The sequence below is a fragment of the Lutjanus erythropterus genome, chromosome 10, assembly GCF_056507025.1.
Source record: "Lutjanus erythropterus isolate fLutEry1 chromosome 10, fLutEry1.hap2, whole genome shotgun sequence".
NCBI lineage: Eukaryota > Metazoa > Chordata > Actinopteri > Lutjaniformes > Lutjanidae > Lutjanus > Lutjanus erythropterus.
In genome coordinates, this window is record NC_139326.1 from 18171613 (window position 1) to 18195699 (window position 24087).

Sequence of the window (24087 nt, forward strand, 5' to 3'; positions counted from 1 at the left end):
TCTGAACCCACCAAACCCAGTATTTGTAAATGCGAGCATATCATGATAATATTGTATGTGTGCTCTGTGACTGCAGCCCTGTTGACAGGGCTATTAAGTAACAGATTAAAGGAATGGTTTTGTTTCCCCGCTGTGCTGGTCTACAGTAGCATCTGTCACACTGCGCTGTGCCAACTGTCACAGGATGGCCTCACCTTAGTAAATGACTTGGTTCCATATGTTGGCTTTCACTGACTCAGGCGTTTCTGAAAAACAACAAAACCCATCTTGCTAAACATTGCAGAGTGCAGTGAAACAGAATGCCTGTTCCTCTGCCAAGACGCTTTGTTGATAAATGGGTACAGATATTTTTAAATTAAGAGTCTGTGCCATATTTGCATGACTTGATTTCATGTTTAGGAACATATTATTAGAATTTAAGGTTCCTATTCTTTGTTTTAAATTTTTACAAATATGTATTAAAAAATCCCCAGATCACACCTAACTAATTTTGACTTGGACCTACACTACTGTTTGAAAGTTTGGAATCACAAAACAGCGTAAATCAGACACCAAATGTATTATTTTAAATAATATTGGCCCCAAAAGAAGAATAATTAGATGATTACAACTTCAACGAAGTCAGTGTCCCCACAGTGTGGCACAATGAAAGATACTCTTGTAACCATTTTCCCCCAAATACCATTTGAAGAATAGCTTTGCTTTGGTAAAACAACAATTAATTTAATTTAATTTAATTTCAGTTTGTTATAGACATTATTGTGCACTTGACACAGAAACAGGAACCTCTTCCTGTTCAAATCTGTACAGATTTTGATGTTAAGCTTCCAATTTCTTTTACCAGTGTTGGATGATTGCTGATATTTTTATTTTACTGTTGCTGAGTGGTATCTATGTCTCTCTCTGTCCTTCTGATTGTCAGTCTGGTTGAATCATTGCACAGGATTCAGTTCTCCATGTCCAAAATATTACTTTTCTTTTTTTTTTTTTTTCCGAAAACCCCTTTTACAAAATAAGATCTATTTGTATAGAGGACTTTGTATGAAAGACCATTCAGATCTAGTGTAGTCCTTTCAACTATTTGACTGTACCGAATCAAATTTTTGTGAAAGGCAGTTCCAAACTTTTTGAACGAATATTCCCATGCATTCAAAAGTTGTTCTGTCTCTGCTTCAATTACCACTGTCAATGTGTTTTGGCTATTTGTCAAGCAGAATATTGTCTTATTAAAGCACAAAGATTAGTATGTAGTAAACAATTTCTACTGTATAATGATTGGACTCTAGCAGAAAAATATGTTGCTTGGCTTTTGATAAAGTAAGAGCATGTTGATACTCAATACTAGTTGGGTATACACTTTAATAAAATTTAGAGTATATTGTCGGATAATTCAATTTGAAAATGGTTAAGAATAAGCAGCAGATTGTAATTGAAGCCTGTTAGCTCCATAGCATGAGGACAAATACTTGAGGCTTATCTAATATTTCAGACCGTGTACTTTTAGTATTTTCAAAATGAGCACATTACACAAACACACCATCATTTTAATGATATACTAACTAGCAAGCAGAGACACTGATGCAGAAGCCTGCCTCTGCTGTTTAGGTCAATTGTATAACAGATGTGCGATAAAAAGAAGCTCTTCTCTACTGTATCTGTTTATGTTTTGTTTTATTCAGACCTTGTGGCGTCTCTGAAGCCTGAGTATGTTGCTCCCTTGGTCCTCTGGCTCTGTCATGAACAGTGCAAAGAAAATGGAGGACTGTTTGAGGTATACAGAAGAAACACATTTTCCCACCGTACTGCCTGTAGCTTGTGTCTATTTTTTCTTTTTTCACTGAGAACAGTAATATACCATTCTTTTATATTTGTGTGCTTGTTCATCTGCTCATGTTTCATCTACTTTCAGGTCGGTGCAGGCTGGATTGGTAAATGTGAGTACTGTAAGCAGCTATGATGTTCATTAGCCCCCGGTTCACTTGTACTGTATGTGTGTGCTTTTTACTATGCGATGACCTCTTTATTTGTGTGTGTCCATGTGTGCAGTGCGCTGGGAGCGATCTCAGGGCCGCACTGTGAGACAAAAGAACCAACCCATGACCCCCGAGGCAGTCAGGGACCAGTGGGACAAAATCTGTGATTTTACAGACGCCACGAAGCCTACGAACGTACAAGGTCAGTAATGCACTGGGTTGAATGCACGCTAACACAATAATTTATAATGTATGGCGTATCCATGTATTTAAAAAGTGTAGATATTGTACATGCATTCACACGCTTACATAAGAACCATGCAATATATTTTCTTGTGAGCTAATGGTTTATAATTATGAAAATGTAAACCACAAAATTTAAAGGGATACTTTGGATTCTTTGAAGTGGAGCTGTATGAGATACTTAACCATAACCCCACTTCAAATAATCAGAAATATCCTTTTGAGAATTCATTTCCATGTTGTCTTAAATGGTCATTTATTCACTGTGTTAAGATAATATCTCTTAAAACCAGTAGCCATACAACTGCTGCTTGGAGCTGAGACGCTGCTGAGGCCAGTTTCCCACACATTTTCTTTACTTGAGTCCCAATCTGAGTTGGATCACCGTCCCCCTCCTTGTAACCCTGCCGCTTTTCTTTCACACTTGTTTGACTCATTCTGTGTTGAGCCAGAATGATTCAGATTGCAGATCACTGAATCTCGTCGAAGCCATCAGATGCTTACCAATGAGGTAACAATGCTCATTGTACCCACTGCTCTTTGGCCCTGTGTAGATTTACTCCTTCATTCTCTAAAAAAAAAACTGTCATCTTTCATGTTTTAAGAAAAGGATTTTTGCAGAGTGGCACAGTACGTGACAGTATAGTTTACACCAAAATACAATAATAAATGCATACAACCATATAAAAAATGGAGAAAAATACAACATGCTGAAAAACAGAGACTTTTAAAATAGGAATGAACCCATAACACCATAAAAAACATATTTTATACGCATAAGACACAAGAAATGAACATATTGTTTGTTTAGTAACATTTAAGTACTGTAGCTTGCTGCTTGCATCGTGAGAAGATGGTGTGCGTGTAAATGATGAAAACCAGAAAGGTGGGTTAAACAAGGTATTTGCAGGTGTTGAAATGTGTTAAATTGAATCAACAGAAAACTCTCTGCTGCAGGCAGAAATAATGGTTATCAAAAGTTTTAAATTAAACTTGGTGACCCATGCAGAAACTCTGTTCAAGAAGTGCAACTATAGTTGCCATAAGGTAAAGAAAAACCCTCTTCCAATTTTAATGTTATAATGAAATCACAAGAAGCAGTTCAAGGTTTTGTTTCAAGACTTTAATGTCAAAAATATAGATTTTCAGTATTCCAGTGATTCATATCATTATCTGGAATAATGCTGTTTAGCTTAATAAAAGCTAGAAAGCTAGCTATTGTGTTTGTTAGAAGGATGACCTGTAAGGGAAATTTTTGATCTTAAGTATGTGGCTTTTGACAGCTGTTTTAGTGTGTCAATGTATGACATAAACATGGACAAAATATTCTGCTTTTTGATAGTGCAATGAAGAACTATGAGTTAGAATGAGAGGGAAAAAAAGCACATGGTCGGTGTAGTTTTCAGGTAGTCACACTGTATGACTGTGCTTTTGTGAGAGTGCGAACCTTCTGAAACAACATGATCCCAATTTCCAGCAAAATGAGCCCTTTCACTCTCCGCTCATCTGCATTTACAGAGAGTTTGGTAACATCGAGCGAGGACAAAATGGTGTTAGAGATCAAGTGAATGAGGAGGAGAAAACAAGTGAAGGTGAACGCGATGTTGACTATGAAACACCCTGGTGTTGTTCCCGAAAGGTCTCATGACAAAGAGTGTGGCAAATGTTGATTATTATTTCTCTCCGCCTCCTCCAACCCTCTCCACGCTCTCAGATGTACATTCGAAGAAAGGTTAACATTAACTGAACGAGGGTGGCAGTCCCACAGGGCGCTCGCTGGCCTCATTAGCATGGCTTTGTAGTGCCTCCTCATTTGTAGCTTATTACAGAGACTTGTTGCTGCCTCTGTTCTGTAACTGCCTGCCACTGAGTGATGGTAATTAGTAGCTGTGGTCTTCACCGTCTCACTGTTTCTGTTCCTCAGTTGTCTCAGCTGTCTTCAGTTGTTTGTTGTGTCTGAATCTGCAGCGGTATTCATAGCTTCTGCTAGCTGGGTGGATAGATTTACATTTTATTTTTAGACAAACCTAGAGCACAGAGTGTGGAACCAAAGTCTTAAGAATGTAAAAAAACAACTAATGTTAGAGTATAAAGCTGGTCGTGTTTGTTCTTAACACATGGATCTCATGTCCATCCATTTTAAAGCTGCCCCTGGATTAGTATGTGTCCTTATCGTGTATTAATATCTCCCTGGAACTCTTTAATGTTACCTCAATCCATTTAACTTGAAATTAAAGAAATTCTTGAGCTGTCGGAGCAAAAAATCCCGAAGATTAAGGTTTAATGAAAGTTATCTGGGTGATGAATCTTCAAGATGAACCTCATACATGAGCAAATTGTCAGATACGAGGAACCCCAAACTTTCTTTCAGAAGCCATTTTCACATATGGACTTAAGCCAGTTTCCTGAGAATCAGAGTAGGACATTGTAAATAGCCCTTTTTCATACATGTAGCACACAGCAGGAGATTGTCAGTGTCAGATGTTTTTGAAATGCTCAGGACCCTGTTTCCCAGAGCCTTCGTAGTGCTACGTGCATCGTAAGTTGTATTTTAAGGTCTCCCTTAAGGTTACGGTTTCCCAGAGTTAGGACAACCTTAAGGGAGACCTTAAAATACAACTTACGATGTACGTAGTGCTACAAAGGCTCTGGGAAACGGGGCCCAGTTTGGTTTAGGTGAGGGGTAGTGCCTAGGTAGCGTGTGCAGGAAGACGACTCCAATAAACTCTAATAAAGATTATGAACACTATAAGGGCTGCCCCCTAAAAGTCGATGATTCAAGGTATCAGTCAAGTAGACTGGGAGTTTTTTTTTTCTCTACGAGCACCAACTCTAATGTAAGAAATAAATAGGTAGCAATGCAAAACCAAGCAAGTAGAAAAGAGCAAGAAGCAGTGGCACACTATGCAGCTCATCAACACGCCCACTCACTCGCTGTGAATTCTCTCAGGACAATCATCTGCTCTATTCACACATGGACTCACATGGACGTGGACTAGGTAGCTGGCAGGGTTAAATATGTTTACTGTCTGGTCCAACTGATTTGGACATTTGTGTTCACACATACAGCTCCTCCGGGTAATGTCCAGATAAGTGCAGAGTTAGATTGCATGTGTGAAAAGGGCTAGAAGCACCAGTTGAGAAATGTTGGAAATTTTGGAAAGTATCCACATTATTAATATACCATCAAGGTACGTTGTTCAGATTACAAATTTACAACTATTTAATCTTAGACAGAGTAAGACACAGATGTATATATTTGACTGTATGCAGTTAAATGTCCTGACAGGAATATTTTCAATGAAAAAGTTGGACATCATTGGAATTTTGGTTCTTCAATTTGTTGCAGAGAGTTATATGACAAGATTGATACCCCTCACTTGCCTGTAAGCCAAACACAAAGATACAGGCAGCAGTAGGCTAACAAAAATCCTCTGTGCAAAAAGGGTTAAAATGACAAATTGGTGGGAGATGCATCCCATGAAATAACACTTTGTTTTTATACAGATTAAATGTGTTTGTTAGTGAGATTACAGGTGCTGGTCAGAAGATGTTAGGCTTGCCATTTCCCCATTTCCAGTCTGTATGCTAAACTTAGCTAGCAAGCTAAGCTAGATATAAAGGTAGTGATGATCTGCTCGTCAAACCCTCTGCTAAAAGGCAAATTTATGTTCAACCTTTCCTTTATCAAATGTAGTTTCCTCAGCTTTTGATTAACTAATGTGCTGCTGCAGTAAAAAACTGCAGTCTGCCAATCACAAGAGCTCATCATGGTTTCACCTCTACTCATGCTGCATTTATTTCTAAATGACAGTGCACTGTTACTTGAGATAACAAATTCAACTGTTGTTAGCTTTCTGCGTGGTCTGTGGCATCAGAGATTTGCATTCCTAAGGTGTAATCAGAGGCACCGATCATGAATTATTTTTTTCAGTCACTTCATCTTCCTGTATCTCTGTCTTGTTCGGTTGTGCTTCCACTCATCTGTCATATTTCTCCTTTGTGTGTAGAGTCTCTACAGTCGATTGTGAGTGTGCTGTCTCAGGTGGAGTCGGAGGGAGAAGTCAATATGAATTCAACGGCTGCGGCAGCCACTGCAGGATTGGCTTCAGGAATCAGGCCTGTGAGTATAGATGTCAAGTACTGCCATTTTTTTTTTTTTTTACAGCATTGTACAGGGTTTTGCGAGACTTAAAAATCATTGATCATTGATTCATTCAATTTCCTCCAAAACAGCTGTTAAAAGATATTTAAAAAGTCTTAACTTTGCTTACAAAAATCTTGAATATTTTCTCACCTGCTTTATGCAGTAATGTTAGTTAGAAAATGTATTTGTATCCAAATGTGGGCTGTTGGGACACGCAACTCATCTATAAACTACAAGTGGGATTGTTGCACTGGTGGATTGTGTGTGCTGGAGGCTGTTCAAAACTTTTTTATAGAGTTTCAGTCAGTGTCATCAGACCTCCACCAGACATTGTCACTCCTGCAAGCTACAGTAGCAGGAAAGCTCACTGGGTCATAAGGGGCAGAAACTTAAACCTCGATGAGTGAACATTTTTATTTGGTTTATCCATCCATCGATCTTCTGCTGCTTATTTAGGTCCAGGTCACATTCATGAAATCACTGCATTTTCATTGTATCTTAAATACATCATTCCACTGTTCTCCTCATTTTGACTTTATTCCTTCATTATTTTCTGGCCTCTGCAGTTTTTAACCTCATTCTTACCACTGGTACTTCATGTCCATCAATGTTCATGTCTCCACTTCATTTCCTTACGTTCTTCCTCCTACTTTGACCGTAGCGGCGACTTTTAACAGTTGGTTTATAAAACTGTTATTGTTTCAAACATGGCCAGTCATGACTCTTTTAATCCACCACGCTGTATTTAGTCGGGGACATTAATAAACTCCTGAGCAAAACTGCTACACCATACATAAATACTCTGACATCTCCTGTAAATATGAAATGGTGATGTGCCAGGCAAGTGCCCGCTCAGATTAGCTTTTCAAATGTGATGTACAAAAGACGTCGGAGCACAATAGCGCAGCGATGGCTCCCTGGATGGGTGCTCCTCCACTTCACTGTGTTCCCTATCATTGAATCACAGAAAGTGAACTGGTTACAGCTCACACATGGCTGAGTTGCTTGAATAAAACATTGAGCCACAAGTATAAGTGTATCACATGAAATAATTATCCACAGAAACGGCCCTCATTTTCTCTTGAGCTAGTTGTAGCATGCAAGAGTGAGACTACGTCACCAGATTAATCTGTGTTTGTAATATTACTCAAACCATTCTGATTTGTGTTGTCACATTATAAAACAAACGGCTGATTAAACACATTTAATTAATGAAAGTTTAATCAGCATGAATGCTTTGTTTAGTGCAGTGTGGTGCAACATGTATCTGCTGGCTTATCAGTATCAGGAAATATTACTCACAACTGGACTGATACCAAAATAATGCACAGTGGGGGCGTCCTAATGGCCCAGCAGTTATGATGCACACCATGTAACTATAATGTCTCTGGTTTGATCCAGCCGACGACCCCTCTCTTTCTCCATCCTTCTTGTCTATATCTACACTGTTAAACTGTCAGTAGAAAGTCGAAAATACCACAAAAAATCTTAAAAGATAGAATAAATACATGAGTTTGGCAATAAAGGCAGTAATCTTACCTGTTTCAAAACCTGAACTTTTGGTTGGGTTTTATTCTGTCATACAACAACCTACACGTGAGAGACTTTTCCGAATATTTTCAAAGCAAACAATAAGAAAATGAACCAAAAAGAGACACAAAAACAATCCATTACAGGACCATGCAGAAACAAAAAGTCAAAAAAGAGAGTGAAGTAAAAGAAACTGAAGAAGCTTCTTGGATGAGAGGCGAAACGTCTTCAAGAACTCTATCAAGTCCAGTTGCCTGCAACAACCATTGCTACGAAAAGCATGACACAGGATAAAAATATGTTGAAATGTGAATGTAATTATTAACCATCTGTATAAAAGATTCAACATTCAATTCGTATTTAAGCTTCTGCTGTTTCGTCTGTTTTAAATGCATCAGATCTTTAATAATACCCTATTATAAACTTTCCTTTCATATGTTGTATCTTGTAGTCTTTAAGTCATTTTAAAATGGTACATGACTCGCTTTTTTACATCCTGTGAGAGACATTTGTTGCACTCACTAGCCTGCTTCAATGATATCATGATTTAGTACCCAAAATGTTAAATGAGGTACAGTACACTCTCGGGTATTGGTGTCCTCTCCACTCTGTCTCTGGCAGGGGTGTGTGTATATTTGTGTGTTTGTGTGTGTGTGTTTGTTACCTCTTGGGAACCTTTTTCAGTATAAACACTGACCTTGTCAGGACCAGTACTCTTCATGGGGATCAAAGGTTGGCCCTAATGAGGCAAAATGTAATTTCTGAGGTCCTGGTTAAGGTTGCAGGTAAGGTGTGAGTAAAAGTTAAGTTAAGGTTAGGGTTAGGCATGAATTGGTTATGGTTAAGTTTAGGTTATGGTAAGAGTTAGCGTTTTGCTATCCACAATGAGGGGAAGTGATGCAATGTCCTAACAAGAATAGCTGTGCAAACTGTGTGTGTGAGAGTGTGTGTGTTGGAAGCTGTCTGGACTGGGGATTTGGAACAGAGTCACAGTGTAGCCTGGAGACAAACATCACCATTGTGTCCTCAGCTGACTTAACTTTGTGCTAAGTGTGTGTGCATGTGGATTTTGTATATTTGGGCAGTGCTATGCACATTTGGTGTGTTAGTTGCGTTTGTGTCTTTGTCCATGTCATGGTATGCTGCACATGTTGCTTAAATTATGCCACACTGTGCTACTGCTGCGCTTATATTTATTTCATGTTGTTCACCTCTCACACATGTCTAATAACATATTTGCATATGTAATTAGATTTGGGAAACAAAATATCAGAAACATCATATTAGCTCTACCAAGATTCACAGTGCTTTGCATTCACATGTGCTCGACAGAAAATCGGTCAATTAATTTTTATTATTTATCCCCCAATGTAAATTTTCAAACAAAACTGATCTAATGTTCCTTAGTTCTAGCTTCTTAATTTAGATGATTTTGGATTTGGGGCTTCTGTCAAAAAACTTGGGAAGATGTCAGCTTTAGGAAAGTGAGATCAACATTTTTCATCATTATAACATTTCATACCCCAAACAATACATCGATTACTCCAGAAAATAACTGGTAGGTTAGTTAATTATTAAAATAATAAAACTGTTTATGTACAAAATTTAAAATAAAAATTTTCATCAAACAGTGTAAAGCAAGTTTATTAGATGGTCTGAGCTTTTTAATAAAGGTTTAATAAAGGTTCATACTTTCAGGAACACTCTCAGAGAGTTCTACTTAGGACCCAACATAAAGGTTTTGCTCAAGACCCCCTATGAGAGGTTCCACAGAGAACCCTTCCATGGTGTAAAGGTTCCACCCAGAACCCTCTTTGTGGGTTCACTTCAGAACCTTTCCACCTTCTAAGGGTAACAAGAACCCACCCAGGGGGTTCTACAGAAAATCACTGATGAACCCTTGATGAAAGATTTTCTTCAGGCATTTCACAGCAATCCTTTGAGAACTCCTTCTTTCAAAAAATCGTTCTTTGAAGAACTCTTGATGAACCCTTTCTTCAAAAAATGGTTCTGGGTAGAACCTGATCCCTTCAGGTAGAACCCTTTTGGAACCCTTATTTTTACAGTCAGGAAAATAGGGAAGGGAGGTGGAAGATGATGTCCATGGCCGTACTCGATCCATGGATGATGTGATTATATGTTGAGTGTCTTAGATCATGAGGCCACCAGGATGCCCTGAATACATGTTATGGTAGAAGCCTATTTTTTTATCTTGAGAAAGGGATGTTCTCCTCATCCTCCAAAGTAACAGACTAACACCTACATGTGTCATCACTGCCTTTTTATTCTTGCTCCTCAATCCCCAGTACAAGGATGCTGGAGTGATTCAGAAAAACAGAACATTTCCTGCATTTGCATTTAATTGCAGCTTAATTAAAAATAGGCCAGGCTTTATAGTGACTTTCGACCATCTGAGAGGTGGTTTTATGCGAGTGTGAATGTATGTGAGTGTGAATCACACCATTCTGCCCAGCGATATTGTTCTGAACAATAGTTCAGCGCGGCGGATGTTAGCATGACAAATGATTAAATGACTAACCGCAGGAGTACTATGACTATGATGTTGTCACAGATTTATTTTGTGCTTTTTACAGGATATCTGAGTGTGACTGAGTCAGATTTGAGGGTCAGAAATATCTCTTTATAGATCATTCGTCTGACTTAATAATCCTCATGACAAAGGAACCACCCAGCTCATAGTGGTGGATTTAATATCCTTGGAAGCTCACGAGGAATCATCTCCCTTTCCGGCTCAATTTGACCCAGTCACCTAATAGAGTTTGTACTCCTCAAGGTGGAACTTAATTTGTTGTGTCGTGTCAAGTTTCTAATACACACTGTAATACTAACTGCTACTATTAATACAATAATAAACAATCAATATTTGTATAGCACAAAACAGGGCTGTAGCTGTGACTGAGGACAGTCCTCTTTATTTCTTTCACGAGTTTGGAGATTTTTGCAACCTTCTGCAGTCAAAAACTTTTTGTCTGGTTCCAGTATTTTTAGCCTACACTTCAGTATATTTAAGTTTGACCAATTAAATTTGCTGTAATTTAGGCCTTAAGAAAGGGAAAATGGATTCATTATGTTTGCATCATAATATTATTCCTTGCAGCACAAAGTGGCATTTTACAGTCTCTGAGGTTATTATCTTGTGCACAGAAAATAATAAGGTTTATATTTTGAAACTTCAACTCCATAGCACTCAAACCTTCATGTTAGGAAATACATTTGCCTGAAAGGAACTACGTAACCTGGTACTAAGTTTCAGAGTAGTTGGTTGTGCTACATTTACGCAGGGCTCAACAATAAGGATTGTGTGCCCTGGGTAAATAAAATAGAAAGTCAAGGGCGAGTAAAAATTGACTTTGGGTAAGTAGATTTCTGACAGACCTAAAAAAAAAATTATGGTGAACCCTGTTAGGATGAGTTGTTTATTTCTAGAGGAGTAATTTAACAACTAATTGAATAGATAGAATATATATAAAAAAAATCCAACTAATTGAAAGAAGTTAGAGAACTTTAGATAGAGCTCAACTCATGACTGAGTATTTCTGACTAAGACCCTGCAAGAAATGTTTGCATAATGCTCAAACACATCTTAGAGAGAAAAAAAAACATGTTAATTATAAAAATTACCAAGAAGAAATAAGAAAGATTTAAAAGACAGATGAACATAAATATTATATAAGTTGTAGAAATGAGTGTTAAGAATTAAAATTAAATTAAAAAGATGGTAAGGTATTTATTTTATAATGAGTACTTGCTGGTCCAAGTTGTTCTGCCGAAGGATCTCAGGCTGGGATTGATGAGGGTTTTAAAACATTTACAATACAACGAAGGCTCCGCCTTCCTGAGCTTTAAAAGGTATTCCTGGCTTTGTGCATCATTAACACTTGATTAGTGCGATGTTCTTTTCAGGAGCCTTAGTCCATTTTCAAGCTGCTCGTTAACAGAAGTGCGAGCAGCACAAATCGAACATCGCTCTCTTTCTGGCCTCCCTGCCCTGGCCACTAGTCAAGTCCAGGATCCGTTTTAAATTTGTGCTGATCGCTTACAAAGCTGTGCCTGGTCCGGCCGCAGGAGATCATTTCTGAACTGCTGAATCTTCTGAATTTACCACAGGTCCTCAAACTAATGAACGCTGATGATTACAGATTAAATCCAAGGCCTGTTTTGCTGCTTTATAGATTGTGCATTTTTTCCTACCTGTATTTAAAACGGCTACAATGAACTTTCATATTTTGTAGATTTTGGAGGCCACTACGGACAAAAGCGCCATAACCACAAAATATAACATCAAAAGTAAATAAAATTATTAGATTATATTTTTTTTCATTTGATTTCATGGACAATCTGACCTGGTGACTGGCAGTAAGAATAACTGTAAAGAAACAGGCGGTCATCTCGCTGATGGTCTTGTTTGCTTCTGAAGGTCATATAAAGATATCACCACTAAGGTGAGACTCTTTCATGACCAGTTTAAACTCCTTTTAGTATTTGCTTTTATTTGCTTTCCTTGTGTCTATTTCTTCTGCCTTAGCCTTTTTATGATTCTATGGTTTTTAATATACAGAGTTATAAATAGCCATGTTTGTCCTCTTATTTGAGCATGTTTTATTGCATGTTTGTTTATTGACAGGTACTGGCTTTACAGAGCAATATCAATACAAAAAAACACACAAACATCATCAAGATTCAAAAGAAAAGAAAGAACAATTGTGCACAGACACACAAACATACCCTCAATAAAAAAGAGAAATTGTACAGTACATGATTCATGAATTCACATTAATATTTGCAGCAATTACATTTGAGACCGATGGGAATGTTATTAGTTCTGTTGATAGATAGCTGTAGATAAAAATCTTAATTTCGATCTGATGGCGGTGTGAGATGAAATCCGTCCAACAGCCAGTTGTTGAGACATTTCACATAAAAACAGAAATATCAGCCTCGTGGTAGTGCTAGAGGGAAGGTTAAGAGTTCATAAGGAGTCATCAGGATGCATTATTTGGTCAGGCTCACCCAAATGTTTTGAGGCTTTGAGCTTCTACCCTTGCCATGGTAACTGACGTCCAAATTAGTACCCTTACTTTGAAGCCCTAAAAATTCATTTAAAAGGTGAAACTTTTAACCTGCTGTTGGCGTTAGATGAAAAGTGAGGGGATCCCCATAGTGAGCAGGCTTCATCCTCTGATGACCATACATTTTATGTATAAGATTTCATGTCAACCCATCCAGTACTTGCTGAGATATTTTAGTTGGGACCAAAGTGGTGGACTGACCAGCTGACATTGCCACCCCTAGAGCCAGGCTGCCAGCATAGATAAAAATCGCTCTTTAATAGTTAAGAAAGTACTCCAATAACAAAGATTGATAAATTATTTATTCTGTCTGTGTCAGTGTTCCACTTGATATGAAAAGATTGATTAATTCACTCAGTCTGTATGTGGAGTGTTTATTAAATCATTTGTATTCAGGGGTTGAGCTGTGGAGCTGATCTACCGTGGTGTGAACCTTATTACTTTTCTGCAAGCCCTTAAAATTACATATTCATTTTCCCTGTCTAAATTATAGGATAAGTTTTCATTCTCTGCCCTCAGTATGTTGTTAAGTTGGAAAAAAAAAACAGCTGACAAAGTCAAGTCTAAAATCCTCTCCTCTCCTCGCAGGATGAAGCAGTGGGACAGAAACTACCACCGACCACGTTCAGCTTCACCCACAACCAGTGTATCCTGTACGCACTGGGGGTCGGCATGTCAACCAAGGACCCAGACCATCTGAGGTGTGTGTCTGTGTATGTTTGTGCTAATGACTGACTGGATCTGCCTGCAGGGGTCTGATAAGCCAACCTGTGTGAAATTGAACTGAAAGAAATGATAATCTCTGTCCTTTTACCTACATGAAGAAAAAGATTTTATTTTTGTCACAGTTCAATAACACTTAACATTTTCATTTAGATTCTTGTATGAATGCCATCCAGACTTTAGCTGCCTCCCCACCTTTGGGGTCATTCCCTCCCAGGCAGCCATGATGGGTGGCGGGCTGAGCTCAGTCCCTGGACTCAACATAGATTTAACACAGGTTAGAAAACATACATGTTGTGTCTGAAACATCTATTTTTGTGTGTGTGTATGCATTTTACATTGTTGCATTCTTGTGTGCAGATCTGTGAGGGGACAGAGGGGACAATTTCTCAAAAATAGATAAACAGACCTTCTAAAAACACCTGCTTTTAGAGTGGAGTTTGGTTTAACAATCTGGGAGCAAAGAGAAGTCAAGCTAAAACCAACCTGTTGTCTACTTCTGCCAGCTTGTTGTTGAAGTTAATGTAACAAGAACATTTACATTTACATTTCACAGTTGTTCTGATGTTTTGTGTCAGGTATTACATGGAGAGCAGTATCTGGAGCTTTACAGGCCTTTACCGACCTCAGGTATTTCTCTCTCTGCTATTGAAGTACACACAGTTTAGTACTTGATTTAATTACTGTACAATTTACATCATAATAACAACAATAAAAGCTTATTGTATGATTATATGGCCTATAATAGCCTGTCTGTACTCAGGGAATGACTACATATGAAACAGTCTGGCCCCAGTCTGTGCCGCTCATGTATTATCATTACTTTCAAGTCACAGGGCTAAGCCTTGGTTTAAGAGTGCTCTGATTGATCAGGCACAGCTTATTATTGGCCAGCATTAATTTTAGTTTGAATTGGTGGTTTCTTTTAAGGCTGATCAGATGACAAAGCAGCAGGGTCATTTACGATGTGCTGCTTTCGTCTGTTGATATCTATGTTGCTTTGTATGGCAAAGCATATGGGTGCAGACAGGGACTTCATGGTGCATTCAAGTGCCCCTTTTAATCTCTAATGGCCATGAAATCTTATGGTTAAAATAGATTTTTTTTTTTTTTTCTTATTTTCCTTTGTTTAAAAACAACAACCTACATCTGTTACTACTTTGTTGTTATTTCGCTATAGCATTTTAATTTTTTAATTTGTGACTTTTTTAAAAGTTGTAATATTAAGTACATACAGGACTTAAGTACAATACATTATTAAAGTTGAATGTAAATGGGTTAAATACCTTTTCAGGGACACTTATCTCTGAGGCGAGTATAGCAGATGTGTTGGACAAAGGATCTGGAGCTGTCATCCTGTTAGATGGTGAGTTTCACAAGTTTTATCATGTATTTATTTCATATTCATTTGTTTTCACCACCTTAATATGTCTTTTCCTCAAAGTTGCCTTTCAGGCTGAATTAATGCAAGTTAATTTACTGTCGGTGTCTGCAGGGATTGAAATAATGGACTGAGAATGGCTCGTATTTTTGTTTGACAATTCTATAGAGATGGATGATATTAGAACCACTCTGATCTATAATTAATCCGACTTAAAACAAATAACACGGGACCCGAGGTTCCCCCAGGATTCACAGAGGGAAACTCGATGTAATTTCTTTAAACACACTAAACCAGTCAGCTCCTGTTATCCTCCACGAGTGAAAGTTATTTCTGGGCGAGACGACACGTCCCAGTTAACGTCCTGCAGAAGCAGCTTTGTTTGTCTTAATGCTTGGTTATATTTTGAATTGACCTAATGAAATTAAGCAGCCAGTAGGTTGTCAGGAGTCTGGATTTGATTCCTTGTGACAGCTGCTAATTGTCTCCTCACAGCCAGCTTCCATGCGGCTGTTTGTCCCGCTTTAATTTCACTATAAATGTGCTGTAATGAGGAAATGCGGCTGAAGCAGGTGTTCCCTTCTCTGTGTTTTATGTTATAAGTAATGTTGTGACGTGGATTTCTGTTGAGTTAGATTCAAAGTGGTCCTCAGGCAGCGGATATTAATTTAATAATCACATTACTTTTGCCCCTTTAGGATTCTGAAAGATGACAAAACATCAGCCCAAAGCTCATTAATAACAATATAGTAGTAAAGGAAAATAGTGAAGGAGATTCACCTGGATTTATCTCAAAGGAGTAGTTCTAATTTACCTCAATAAAAATGGAAAATAGTCAGAACTGTTGTGAGTACATCAAGTGTAATTTTGAGGCACCTGAGTATTTCCTTATACTTCTACTCAACTACAGTCCAGAGGTAAATATCATAGCTTTTACCATGCTCTATGCTCTATGAAAAAAATATGTATGTATGGCTGATGTGTTTTTTTTTTGAAGCATCAGTAGCCACAGCCCAATTGGAGCACTCTGTACCCGACTTAAAATAGGATATTCTTGTAAGTCTGACGCCCAGGGAGCCCCGTAGGCTTTACAAGCTGACCTTAATCTGAAGTAGAAGAGTGTTTATCAATATTGTACTGAGTTAAGTAAAATATGATTAATTCAGGGGAAAAAATTATAATTCCATGCATTACAATAGTTTCCTTGTATCGATCAGTGCTCAGGCTCCAAATGTAATATTCACTGAAATACCACTGGTCATTGTGCTGCATTATGAGTGTTTTTTACTCATGTCAAGTGTTTTTTTTCTGATAATCTTTTATAATGAGTAACCTGTAGTTCAGAATTATTTCACCTTGGTATTGCCACTTTACATAGGTAAAGGCTCTGCATGCCATTGTCACCAATTTTTAATTTTAATTTCACATTTTTGCTGCTTTACAGTGAACACTTACAGTGGTGATGAGCTGGTCGCCTACAACCAGTGGTCAGTGTTTGTCGTCGGAGCTGGAGGGTTTGGAGGGAAGAGAACCTCAGAGAAAGCCAAAGTATGTGTTCCATATTTGAGTTACGTCACCACAATGTACAAAAAATGCATCAAGAATTAATGCTGCCTCATATTTGATATGTTTTATTTGTATTTTATTCCCCCCAGGCTCTCCTGCCTCCACCTAAACGGGCACCAGATGCTGTGGTGATTGATTCCACCACAAGAGACCAAGTGAGTGCGTCTGTGTGGGTTTAGCTGCAGAATAAATCCGCAGCATTGATAATATGTGGGTGAAAATGGGACATAATGTTTTCTGCCTCTGAAATAAGGCTTTAGACAAAACGTTAAGATGTGGCAGAAGTGTTGAACAAGGTTTTCATGCAGTTTTAAAAAAGAACAGTGACTGTATGATGCAGCAGAAAATAAAAAAGAAAGGGGGGAATAAAAAAAATAAATCCCTTGAGCAATTTAAATGACTGCAACCGTATCACTTCAAAGACATTCTTATTTTAGGTATCTCTTCTATTGCCTTCATGATAATTTAATTTCATCCCACATCTGTGTATGAAAAGTTCAGGGGTTTATGAATTAGATATAGATCTAAACAATATCCGTTTCCCCTGCGGTTACAGGCGGCCTTGTACCGTCTGAGTGGAGACTGGAACCCTCTGCATATAGATCCCAGCTTCGCCGCCATGGGAGGTGAGAGGCGGTACACCTATTGTGGCCTGATCTGTGTCGTTTTTCCATCAGAATGTCTTAATTTATTTTTCAGGCCTCAGTCTTCTCTCTGGGATTTTAGGTCAAATGGTGTGTTTTGATCTCATTTATACTTTAATGCTCTGCACTTAAAAATGCTCTTTGGTCAGGCTTTGAGGCTCCCATCCTGCACGGCTTGTGCTCTTTTGGCTTCGCTGCGAGACACGTCCTCAAGCAGTTCGCCGACAATGACCCCTCCAGATTCAAGGCGATCAAGGTAAGTGTTAACTGTGATTTAAACCCTGGCATATGTCTTTTCAGTCACTAGGGTGTCGTTCACGAACCGTTTGTGCAAACAGCTTTGTTCTTCATTGGCACATTTGGGAAGATTTTGCACTTACACTTTTCATTTAGGTATGAAGGAAATTCATGCAGACCAGTTGTTCATGTCAGATATACAGATGTTTGTTTCTCTGCATAAGAGATTAAAAAACAGTGGTTTGACCCAGAAATTACAGTATGATGAATGTAGAATCTGATTTTTAGTAATGTTAACTCCAAAAAACTCAGAACTGAATTAGTATTTTTGATTTGGGGGTGAACGGGCTCCAAGTCACTTTTTAGACTGCAGTAGTCTTGTTATATATTGCTCCTTTAAACAAATAAAAAAAAACATATGCACATAAACAGCTTTTGTTAACATGATATACACAAGAATGCAAAATCAATATGTCAGTTTTATGGAACACATCTGTGATGACGGAGCACAGGTTGTCTCATTCCTCAGCTTCACTAGCCCCATCTACAAACCAGAATAAACACTTCATCCCTGGAGAATTACAGGAAGGTGCTGATAGTCGGGTTTTGTATTTAAAGAGGAACAAAAAAGGAAATTTAATACATAAATAAATAAAAGAAGAGAGGTAAGACAGACAGATGAAAGAAAAAGAGAGTGAGGAAATAAGACTTTAGTCTGACTGAAGACTCAAAGTATTTCAGGAAATGAACCCACACCTTTTTTTTGACTAGTTTTTACTATATTTTTCACAAGATTTGCAGGTGCAAATAAAAACTCTGTCTATCATATAACATATGTTACATCAAGGCATTGATAAAGAGGGAAGCAATATATTGGAAAATAATAAATCAAGGAAGCCACACCTTTTAAAACTTAGTATTTGAGTTATTAACTGTGCAGTGGATCTTTTAAAGGTTTAGGCAGGACATCATGTCCCGCAGCCAGTGAGTGGGAGTGGGCGGGGCAGCATTCCTCCATCTTAGTGATACTGCAAGTCTCGTCAAAAGCGTGGTGAAGGACGGTGTGCTGCATTTGACTGGAGTCAGGTGCACATCCTCTTTTCTAGTGGTGCCATAAAAGACTATCAGAGGATCAGGTCTGAGGTCGAAATTGAGGATTAGGGATAAGGTGTGGAAATGACAGATAGAAATCGTTGTTTCCATCACAAATATGACTAACCCATCTAGGTTTTCTTATCAATTTGGGATCTCTAATACAATGGACACTAATTTCTCTGTTTTCATCTACTGAATTCTCACATTAGGGCTTTTAGCTTTGCAGTGCCAACTCTCTGTTTTTACTCGCGGGTGCCATTTTTTTGGGGCTGATTATTTGTGGTGATTACACAATCAAGACCTCAGAAACACACATCTACTCATGAATAGTTGGAAATCATCAGGTTAAAATGAGAGATTACCAAAAATTGTGCAGTTAAGAGTATTTGGTGAATCAGGTTTCTAATACGCCCAAAGTTTATAGAAAAAAAGTAAGAGAAGTTTAGGATAAGTATGCAAGAATGTGCTCGCTTGAGGCCCATTGACCTTCACAAATGGAGACATTTTTCACTGAAATCTACTCTGCTTAAGTGCTTGATGAATTATTTAGTATTAATCAAGTTGGGTTATATGTTGTAAAATAATTTAATTATCGATCCATCTGAATCCCCCGTCTCTGTTTCTCAGGTTCGCTTTGTGAAGCCGGTGATGCCGGGTCAGTCACTACAGACTGAGATGTGGAAGGAAGGCAACAGAATTCACATCCAGTGCAAAGTCAGTATCTAACATCAGTGTGGATTCAATCAGAGCTGCTGATAGATGAGTGTGACTTGTCGTTTCAGTGCTGCTCCCTGTTCTTTTGTGAAAATGGTCTGCATGTGTCGTTCTGATCTCCTCTCTCTCATCCAGGTGAAGGAGACAGATGCTGTTGTGCTCGCTGGAGCCTATGTGGATTTACACGGCGCATCAGAGGCTTCTCCAGAAAATCTCACTCAAGTACGTTCATCTGAAAATGCTCCTTTCAAACAACAATCCTCCTCCCTCTTCTCGTTTTGTCAAATTCAAATTCTTGAAGGCCCTGAAGCTCTTTTCCTTTTAGTTCTGCAGACACTGAAGACAAAATGAATTTATACTTGTGACAAATCTGTGAGGTTTAAATAGACCTCTGAATATCTCATGATGAGTGACTCTGTTTTTTCTCCCTCTCTACAGGGAGGAGGCCTTCAGAGCGAGCTGGTGTTCGCGGAGATTGGTCGTCGTATTAAAGACTTGGGCGCAGAGTTGGTCAAGAAGGTGAACGCTGTGTTCAGCTGGGAGATCACCAAAGATGGCGAGAGTGCTGCAGAGTGGAGTAAGTGCACTGACTGATATCCTCAATAGCCTTCTAACTATGCGATTTAGGGTCTGGTGTACATAATAGTAAGCATCTAAAAAGTATAAGAAATTAGTTTTAATCCAAATACAAAATAGTGTCGTTTAAGTTTTTATGCACTTACCTGATACTGGGTTTGAATTGGGATGATTGCGTTTGGACGTTTATTTCAAAAATTGCGCAATTAATTCCATAAACAAGTCATAAAAAACATTGAATGTCCCATTCAAACAGGTTAAAAAAACCCCCTCTGATCTCACTTGGTATGTCTTCTTCTTCTAAACACACTGTGCCACACTGAGTTCGAGCCAACTCAGTAACAGAACTGAAGCTGATGCATCACTTGAGACTCCTTTCACAAAAACAGTAATTATAGTTCGCAAAAGACGAGAGTTGCTGGTCTACCACTGCCTCGATACACAGCGGGTAACATTGGTTTGGTTCTAACTAAACGTTTTAAAACACCAAAGTCACATAATAATACAAATTAACTAATCGAGGCAGCAGTAGACTGGAAACTTCCATGTTTTGTGAGGTAAAATTACTGTTTTTTTCAAAGTAGTCTAATAGCTCTGAAGAGAGGATAAAGAGCAGCTTCAGTTCTCCATCAGAAAAGGCTGACTGCAAAGTAAAGCAGTAAGAATATTCCAAAATATAACGTACACTTACACTTAAAGGCCCAAACACACTAAAAGCAATAACTGACGTGTGCGTCAGTTGAAGCTCATGTGGCTCATCAGATTTAAAATGTCAACACCACAGAGCCAACAGTATTTTGGGAAAAGGTCGCTTTTTATTCCTTTAGTATAATTATTGTCAACAACAGGAAGGGGAAAATCCTCACCCTTTTTCAGGTCAGTATATATAATGACTAAGTGGTGTGCGATATTCCTGTTTTTGTATTAAGGCAGCGGGATAATTTATCTCAGTTTCCTTTGACTTGCAATAACGCAGCACAGTGACAAACGTTTCACGCAGGAGACGAGCGTCAGTCTGACACTGAGAGACTCCAGTCTGCAGTGTGTAAGCCACAGAACTGTACAGTAACATCAGGATTCATGATCAAAAGAAGTTTTTACGTCAGTCGACTCTTCACACAGATCACACACACATGCCCTCGCTCCTCTCTGCTGCCTTTCTCTCCCTCGCAGTTATGGTTAGGACACAAATCGGACCGAGAGTGAAAAAATGACGCACCACGAAACTATATGGTAACATTATGATTCATGATCATAAAAACATCATCATAAATTCTTGTCATGTTGATGCATCTGTTTCTCCCTCTGCCTCCTTCTCTTTCTGCTGTGCACTGGCTTTTTTTTTTTTTTACTTGGTTTTAGGTGGAGCTGCAGCTTTATCAGCACATCCATGCCTTCTTTATTCCATTTAAGTCTCCTCAAACACGTACTGCAGCAGCAGAAGAAAAAGCGCTGGCCCTCATTTGATGCTTCAAAATCAAAACAAGTTTGGAGTGCGAACGTCAAGGCAGTTCGACGCGCGTCAAGATGCTTTCAGCGCGCGCTTTACTGTTTAGAACAACGGATGTACTTCAAAACGTGAACCTCAGGCACTTTTAGGCCTTTAAACTGATACTGATTTTTTTTTTTTAGGTGGCTAAAATACATTTTGCTGCTGCAGTACATGACTTAGCCTCTGTGCCTGTACTCCTGAGGGAGATGTCAATCAAAACGCGATCCTCCACACCCACACAGTCTTAAGAAATGGTCTAAAGTGCAAATTGAGCTCTTTATTTTTAACTCAGATTTTTATGGATGTTTAATGAGACACAACTTTGATATCATGCATGCATTTTCACTATTTCAAGCCAGACTTCCAGAGGCTTTAAAAGCGGTGGTACTGTACACACAGTATAGAATATAATAAAACGTTCATGTCATAAAAGCAAGGTAGAAGCAAGTGCTCAGCTGTGTGTATATGGAGGCAAGAGGCAGTTCATGGTATGTCAGAAATAAAAGCATTTATTATGTATATTTTATGTATGGGATAAATAAACAAAACTTGAACTTTCGACAGGAGAAAAGTATGTCAAATTCCTTTGAGAGGATGGTTAGATGGATTTAACTCTGCATTTGATTAGTCTGCTAATCGTATCTGACAAAGAAGGCTGCTGCTCCCCTTGACAGTGCTGCCTGGTTGATTCCTGTTTCGCACATTTAAGTTCCCATAGCAACAACTCACTGAGAGGGTCAGGACCTGTTCTGATATGATGGATTTGTAAAATAACACCATGAACCTCCTGTCAGCCTTACATTATTATATTTCAGCTCGCTGGAGTGTCTCGCACTAAATTTGTTGTTGACTCTTTCCCGCCCTTAACATCTTCACCTGTCAGTCTTTTCAGTGGCGCGGCTGACGACTTAATTTGACAGGCTAACAAGCTGTCAAATAAACCATTAAAAGCAGAACAAAACCAGTGTTCATGACTGAATAATAACTCAGAACATAAGTGAGCTGTGAAGCAGACAAAGCCAACTAACCCAGCAAAAAATCATTTGGGAGTTACATTTTTAATCATCCATCCATTCTCTCCGTTTACCTAAATCACTTGTTCCTTTCTGTCTTCTTCGTCACCGTTTGGGTTGTGAATAATGTTCATTTCTCCCACTTTTCTTCCGGCTGCGTTTCTTGCAATCTCAGACAATCTGTCAGTTTTTCCATTTTGTAGATTTCCTCTTCTGTTTCTTTGTTTCTTTCTAATATTTTTGACCAGACAGCAATCTCTTATTTCTACATTCTTTTCAGTAAAATTAAAATCGCACAGATAATGTACCATGCAGCTCAGAGGGATTCATACCCAAGTATCTTTTGCATAATTTTCTATACGGTTTTCCAAAACATTGACATTCTATTACTCCATTTCATCTTCTATCTCTACTTTGCCCCGCCTCCCTCCGTGGTCTTCCTCCAGCCATTGATCTGAAGAACGGCAGCGGCTCGTTGCAGAAAGGCCCTTACAGCGGGAAGGCTGATGTGACCTTCACAGTGTCGGATGAAGACTTCATGGAGGTGGTGCAGGGAAAAGTCAACCCTCAGAAGGTAACATACAAGTAGTAGAGGTGCACAGAGATGTCATTATTTGTATCTGTATCTGTTCAACCATCAGAATGATCTATATCTGTATTTGGATAGAAGACCAGGAGTGGCCATGGTTTCTACCACGAGTCATGTTAAATCTGGCAAATGTTATATTCTCTTAACTAATATTGATTGGTAATACTATTGTATAGGCTACAAAGCCTTGGTTGAGTTAAAGGACCAGTGTGTAAAATTTTATGGCATGTACTGATGAGCTTGCAGATTGCAAATACCTCGGCTCATTCTCCCATTACAAGCGTGGAGGAGGAACTACGGTAGCCGCGAAACTCGTGAAAAACATGGAAGCCACTAGTAACAAGTAACAAAAAGGATAAAATAAGTAACGATTCTTGTTTTCAGGTTATGATTCACTAATGAAAACATACTTATGAATATTTTTCTGCCATATTCTGCTAATAAATCCCTGTAAATCGTACATCACACTGGACCTTTAATATTGGCATATAATTAATTATTTCCATATCCTCATTCATATTAAAATTAAGTACTTGTATAAAAATGTACTTACCTGTTTTAATTGCATTATTTTCCTGAATAAAGTATTTGGATTTGGGACCATCCCTAACAAGTAGTCAGACAATGAATCTCTGTTGATGTAGTGTGATGTATTTTTTTGCTGCATGTTTATCCACGTGAAAGCCAGATTTATACTATAACTGTAGATCTCAGTAACTCCTGCAAGAGAACAGTTAAGCTGAAGTTTTGCAGAACAGATGCTTAAATTGTGAAACTGTAGCCTCATATTTTAAATCTCATCTTTTTTTTCTGATGTTAACATCACTTCTTGTACATTTTAATTAAAGTCAAAGCGCGTTTGAAGAGCCCTTCAATCTGTAATAAGTTTCGCCTTGATCTCGTCGTGTCAGAGGAAAAATGGAAAGCAATGATCTATCAAACGGAGTTCAGAAAGCACTCGGCGTGGGTAATCAATCTACGCTACTTGTTATGTGTAGCATCTCGTCTGTCACAGGGAGTGGCTCTCACTGTACAGAATCTCTATGCTTCCTGGAGCGCTTCATATTGATCTGA

The 24087-nt window shown here is 38.5% G+C and overlaps 1 protein-coding gene across 1 annotated transcript in view; it reads left to right on the forward strand.

Annotated features, from left to right (window-relative positions):
- The window catches only part of hsd17b4 (hydroxysteroid (17-beta) dehydrogenase 4), a 38259-nt gene that overhangs the window by 13256 nt on the left and 916 nt on the right, over positions 1 to 24087 (forward strand). The window contains exons 9-24 of the mRNA XM_084728485.1: positions 1680 to 1771; positions 1910 to 1934; positions 2047 to 2175; positions 6227 to 6339; positions 13572 to 13684; positions 13860 to 13983; positions 14285 to 14336; positions 15001 to 15072; positions 16532 to 16635; positions 16743 to 16808; positions 17210 to 17279; positions 17447 to 17553; positions 19257 to 19343; positions 19479 to 19565; positions 19782 to 19920; positions 22871 to 22998. Coding sequence (XP_084584611.1) covers positions 1680 to 1771; positions 1910 to 1934; positions 2047 to 2175; positions 6227 to 6339; positions 13572 to 13684; positions 13860 to 13983; positions 14285 to 14336; positions 15001 to 15072; positions 16532 to 16635; positions 16743 to 16808; positions 17210 to 17279; positions 17447 to 17553; positions 19257 to 19343; positions 19479 to 19565; positions 19782 to 19920; positions 22871 to 22998 — 1508 coding nt within the window. The remainder of the gene's footprint in view (positions 1 to 1679; positions 1772 to 1909; positions 1935 to 2046; positions 2176 to 6226; positions 6340 to 13571; positions 13685 to 13859; positions 13984 to 14284; positions 14337 to 15000; positions 15073 to 16531; positions 16636 to 16742; positions 16809 to 17209; positions 17280 to 17446; positions 17554 to 19256; positions 19344 to 19478; positions 19566 to 19781; positions 19921 to 22870; positions 22999 to 24087) is intronic.